Below are 5,601 nucleotides of genomic sequence, written 5' to 3'. Positions count from 1 at the left end.
TCGATTCCCAGTCAGGGCACATGCCTGGGTTGCAGGCCAGTTCCCAGCAGGGGACTCATGAGAGGCAACCATACATTGATATTTCTCTCCTTCCTTTCCCCTCTAAAGATAAATAAATAAAATCTTTTTAAAAAATGCTGTTTTGAAAACACAATAGTAAAAGCCTGACCATAATAAGGAATGCAATACCATGATAAGGGTATTTTAATAGGACAAGAGTTTGTATAGCAAATATAAAATAAACATTAAAGCCTAAATTTTAAAATTAGACATTACTAATCGCTTCAAGAATTCATTATGAAACAGTATACCCAACAAAATGTTCTAACACTTTCTTGGTCATCTTGAAATTAACCTTTCTATTAAGTGTTTTTAACATACAACACAGTACTTTCCACTAGGAGACAGGTTTATGTACAGGATTCAGGTGCCTGGGAGGCAATGTGTACTTGCTGCACAGAAGTACACAGCTGAGTCTCCAGGCTGGGTGTTTTTGATGTACAGGGAGAATTGCCTGGCCATCTTATCGAATAAAACAGTGAGTCTTTCATGCTGCTTTTCATTCTCAGTTGAACGAATGTGTATAAGGAACTGGGGACCTTTTCCAGCTTCTTGCTTATACCATGGAAAGAAGTCTGAAGCACTGTCTGAATAAGAACAGGTGATGACAGAGGTATTTCCTTCCTGGACACTCAGGGTAGGAGGATGCTGATTCACGTCCTCTCCTTGGCTGACACCTATGCAGCAAGAAAAATTCAGAGAAAGGAGAAGAGTGACCAGATTATTGTACTTCAGCATGTTCTTTCTCTACAGTAACTAAGGAAGCCCAAATAAAGCTTGATTTCTAAAGAATATCCACTAATACAATCTATTTCCCATTAACCCTCAACTCACAGTCTAGCTGCAGCCAAAAGAACATGAAGAATGCTCCAACAGATGTCTTCATTCTTCTTATTGAGATCAGTTGTGGACCTGCTACCTACAGCCGGGGGAGCTCCTGCTGTTATCAAGTTATCTCTCTTCCTCTAACAATCTGAAAATAAGGGTTTCTCACGTTCTCTCCCCAGCCAATAAGGTAAAGACTGTGCTTCTGTCAAAGCCTATTCATTCAGAACCAGTAAAATGATCCTGCCACTTATTTTGCATCAGCAGAGGTGCACTACCACCTTGTGGTCACATCTCCAACTCCTGAACTTGCTGGTTTAATGTAATTTTACCCTGTGCCTTTATGTGTCTGAGAAACTAAGACTCAAACACATAAAGACAGCAATACATCAAACAAATTAACTCTTAGATCAGAGGTTAATAAAGAATGCATGGGTGGACTTAGCAGGTATTATGCTAAGTGAAATAAAGTATATAAAGAAAAACAAATACCATGTGATTTCACTTATACATGGAATCTAGCCTTGGTTTGTGTGGCTCAGTGGATTGAGCACCAGCCTGAGAAGAAGAACGTTGCTGGTTTGAGTCCAAGTCAGGGCACATGCATGTGTTGTGAGCCAGGTTCCCAGTGTAAGAGGGGAGGCAGTACAGGAGGCAAAGCTCTTTCTTAAAGTAATATGTCAGTAAAAGATCAGTATGAAGGAGAAAACTACTGGATATTTCAAACACCTACTTCAAACTCTACTCCTCTAAGCTGATCTTGCCTGTGACCTTGCTATTCCCAAAGAATGCGTAGTACCAAAGTGGAAATTAGGAATCTTTCCTAGGCTTGACTGCTATTAAAAGTAAAGAATTGACTATCCATGGTAAGGAAGCAGGAGTTAGTACTAGTATTATTTCAACCATAGAAAACAATTAGTATAATAACTTCCACTAGTATTTCAACCATAGAAAACAGTTAGACCCACAGTTTGGGTTGAATTACAGTAAGAAATATGATATATTCTAAGAAAACTTTTCTAATGCTGTGTCATATATTCCTCAAAGTATTGAAAAAGTACAATTTCTGCAAAAACATCAGCCTGCAGATTTAGAAAATAAAACCACATATAAGTTTGTTCTTGAGCTGGTTTCATCTTCTCATCAAGATAGATGACATGACATAAAATGTTGTTACTAACTCTAATCCTTATTGGAACTTTTTCTACAGTTCCATACTCTCCTTGAATGAATTCCCTCCCCCCTGGCCATTGCTATCTCAGATCCCATAATTTATCATTTTTCTCCCAACCTCCACTACAGTTTTCTTCCTCAAGACATTGATAAAGGCCCTAGCTAGTGTAGCTCAGTGGATTGAACACGGGCCTGTGAAGCAAACTGTCGCCAGTTCGATTCCTAGTCAGAGCACATGCCTTGGTTGCAGGCCAGATCTCCAGTAGGGGACACATAAGAGGCAATCACACATTGACATTTTTCTCCCACTCTTTCTCCTTTCCGTCCCCTCTCTCTAAAAATAAATAAATATTTTTTTAAAAGACATTGATAAAGTCTTTCAGATTTGTGTTTCCAGAATTATCTCTCTCTACCAATAACCCTTTCTCATTCACTTTAATTCCTGATTTTTTATCTTGATTTTATATAAGAATAAATCTAGGCACATCTACATATCTCCTGTGTTTGTTCAGAGAATAGTACAAGCAGGAACTGATCCTAAAGAATTGATCATGAGAAATGGTTCCTGGGAAACCAAGACTACCTCATTTCCACATGTGGGAGCTCCTTTCCTGTGATTTGAACTCTCTGGTCCTCTAGAATTACAAAGAATAAATAAATCTGACTACTCACATCTCACACCATTAAAGATTTAAAAACAGCTATGGTGAAGAATATCAAGTCAGTATATAAATACATGTGTATCTATAAAATTTTTGTTTCTAAGTATATAAAACTTCTGGATTTTTAAAAATGTATTTTATTGATTATGCTATTATGGTTGTCCTAATTTTTCTTCCTTTTATTCCCCTCCACCCTACACTACCCCATTCTCCAGCATTCCCCCCTTAGTTCAGGTCCATGAGCTGTACATGTGAGTTCTTTGGTTTGTATTTCCTGTACTATTCTTAACCTACATATGTCTATTTTATGCCTACCAATTATTCTTCTTATTCCCTGTATGTTTTCTCCCCTATTCTTCCACTCTCCCTCCCCATTGATAACCCTCCTTAGATCTTCATTTCTATGACTCTGATCCTATTCTAGTTGTTTGCTTAGTTTTTTGTTTTTTTGGTTCTGTGGTTGATAGTTACGAGCTTGTTGTCATTTTATTTTTGATCATCTTCTATTTCTTACTTAAGTCTCTTTAACATTTCATATAAAAGGGCTTGGCAATGATGAACTCCTTTAACTTGACCTTATGTGGGAAGCACTTTATCTGCCCTTCCATTCTAAATGATAGCTTTGCTAGATAGAGTAATCTTGGAAATAGGTGTTTGCCTTTCATGACTTCAAATACTTCTTTCCAACCCCTTCTTACCTGTAAGGTCTCTTTTGAGAAATCAGCTGATAGTCTTATGGGCACTCCTTGTAGGTAACTCTCTCCTTTTCTCTTGCTGCTTTTAAAATTCTCTTCTTATCTTTAACCTTGTGTAACTTAATTATTATGTGCCTTGGTGTGCTCCTCTTTGGGTCCAACTTCTTTGGTACTCTCTGAGCTTCCTGGACTTCCTGGAAGTATATTTCCTTCACCAGATTAGGGAAGTTTTTCTTCATTATTTATTCAAATAATATTTTAACATCTTGCTTTTCCTCTTCTTCTGGCACCCCTCATAATTCGAATGTTGGAATGTTCAAAGTTGGCCCAGAGGCTCCTAAGTCTCTCCTCATTTTTTTGCATTCTTGCTTCTTCATTCTGTTCCAGTTAGATGCTTATTGTTTCCATCTGTTTCAAATTGTCAATTTGAGTCTCAATTTTCTTCCCTTCACTGTTGATTCCTTATTCATTTTATTTTATTTCACTTTGTGTAGCCTTCATTTTGTCACTGAGCTCAACCAATTCTATGAGCATCCTGATTACCAGTGTTTTGAACTCTGCATAAGATAGGTTGGCTATCTCCTCATTGCTTAGTTCTTTTTCTGGAGTTTTGATCTGTTCTTTCATTTGGGCCGCATTTCTTTGTCTCAGCATACCTGTTACCTGTCAGGGGCAGAGCGTTAGGTTTTCACCAGGGCTGGTCAACCCTTTTTGCAGCGTTGTGGCACTGTCTGTGAGGGAGGAATCAGAGAAGAAAAAATGCTGCTTGCACCATTCTTGTTTCACTTTCCATCACTTCCCTCTCTTCTCACAAGCAGTTTGTGCCCTTTAGGTGCTGATATGCAGGCAGTGGGTCTGTGCTTCTTTTAGGACCCTGTGGGTCTCTCCAACATACTCTCCTGTGAGTCAGAGAGTTCCTTCTGCTTCCACAATCCTCGAAGATTTTTTCCTCAAACTGGTTTTGCATCTTTAGTTTCCCCATGCTGAAACCCCAGGTTTTGTGGTGTATCTGGCCCCCCTGCTTTCACCCAGACTTGTCTGAGTACAAATGTGGGATTGCCTGTGCAGTCTGCCAGCCATGCCTTGCCCGCCCAGTCCTCCTGCCTCCTTGCTGTATCCTCTCCTTACCTTTGCCTATCTGGGCCCCTCCTACTGCCTGATTGAATGTTTCTTCAACTCCTTGGTCATTGGATTTCTATCCAAATGTTTTTCTGGCAGTTCTGGTGGTTCTTTGTTTTTAAATTGGATGCTTTCTTTCCTTTGGTTGTGTGAGGATATGAAGTGTTTCTGCCTACACCTCCATCTTGGCCCCCTCCTGTTGTTGATGGTTTCTTTTTCTCTGCAAATACTCTTTAGTTTGATGGAGCCCCATTTGCTTATTTTTTCTTTTTGTTTCCTTGCCTGAGGAGATAGACTATGAGAAATGTCTAAGATTTTACTGCCTATGTTTTCTTCTATGATATTTATGGTCTCACAGCTGTCAGAATGGCTACCATCAATAAACCCACAAATGACAAGCATTAGTGGGATGTGGAGAAGAGAGAACCCTCCTGCACCATTGGCAGGAATGAAGATTGGTGCAGCCACTGTGGAAAACAGTGTGGAGTTTCCACAAAAAATTAAAAATGGGGCTGCCTTCTGACCCAGCAATTCCACTCTGGAAATGCATCCAAAGAAACCAAAAAAACTTATTCAAAAGAGTATATGCACCTCATGTTCACTGCAGTGTTATTTACCATAATCAAGATTTTGAAGTGGCCCTAGTGCCCATCAGTAGATAAGTGAATACAAAAGCTGTGCTACATTTACACAGTGGAATGCCACTCAATCATAGGGAAAAGGAAATCCCACCTTTCTAACAGCACAGTTGGACTTACAGGATGCTAATGAATAAAATAACAACATAGAAACAGACTCAAAGATACAAGGAACGGACGGACAGCTGTCAGAGGAGTGGGGAGCTTGGGGTGAAACAAGTAATGGATTAAGTGAAAAAATTCATAAACACAGACAACAGCATGGTGATTACCAGAGGGAAATCTGGTGGGTGGGTGGAAGAGGGTAAACAGCGGGTGAACGGTGACACAAGAAGAATAAACTTTGGATGGTGAGAGCAAGATGCAGTGTGCACATAATATATGAGGTGAAAACCCCAAAAAACAGAATTTGTTTATAAAAATAATATG

The 5,601-nt window shown here is 39.3% G+C and overlaps 1 gene segment (V, D, J or C); it reads right to left on the bottom strand.

The window, feature by feature from the left end:
• Positions 1-293: 293 nt before the first annotated feature.
• Positions 294-971, bottom strand: LOC118987148 (T cell receptor alpha variable 13-1-like). The segment is given in 2 exon segments: positions 294-737; positions 895-971. Coding segments are annotated over 2 exon segments (366 nt in total).
• Positions 972-5,601: the final 4,630 nt, after the last annotated feature.

The sequence above is a fragment of the Sturnira hondurensis genome, unplaced genomic scaffold (assembly GCF_014824575.4).
Source record: "Sturnira hondurensis isolate 20B ecotype Veracruz unplaced genomic scaffold, ASM1482457v3 Scaffold0005100, whole genome shotgun sequence".
NCBI classification, from domain to species: Eukaryota; Metazoa; Chordata; class Mammalia; order Chiroptera; family Phyllostomidae; genus Sturnira; species Sturnira hondurensis.
The sequence above is the reverse complement of the archived record's forward strand: the minus strand, read 5'-3'. Positions and strand labels throughout refer to the sequence as shown.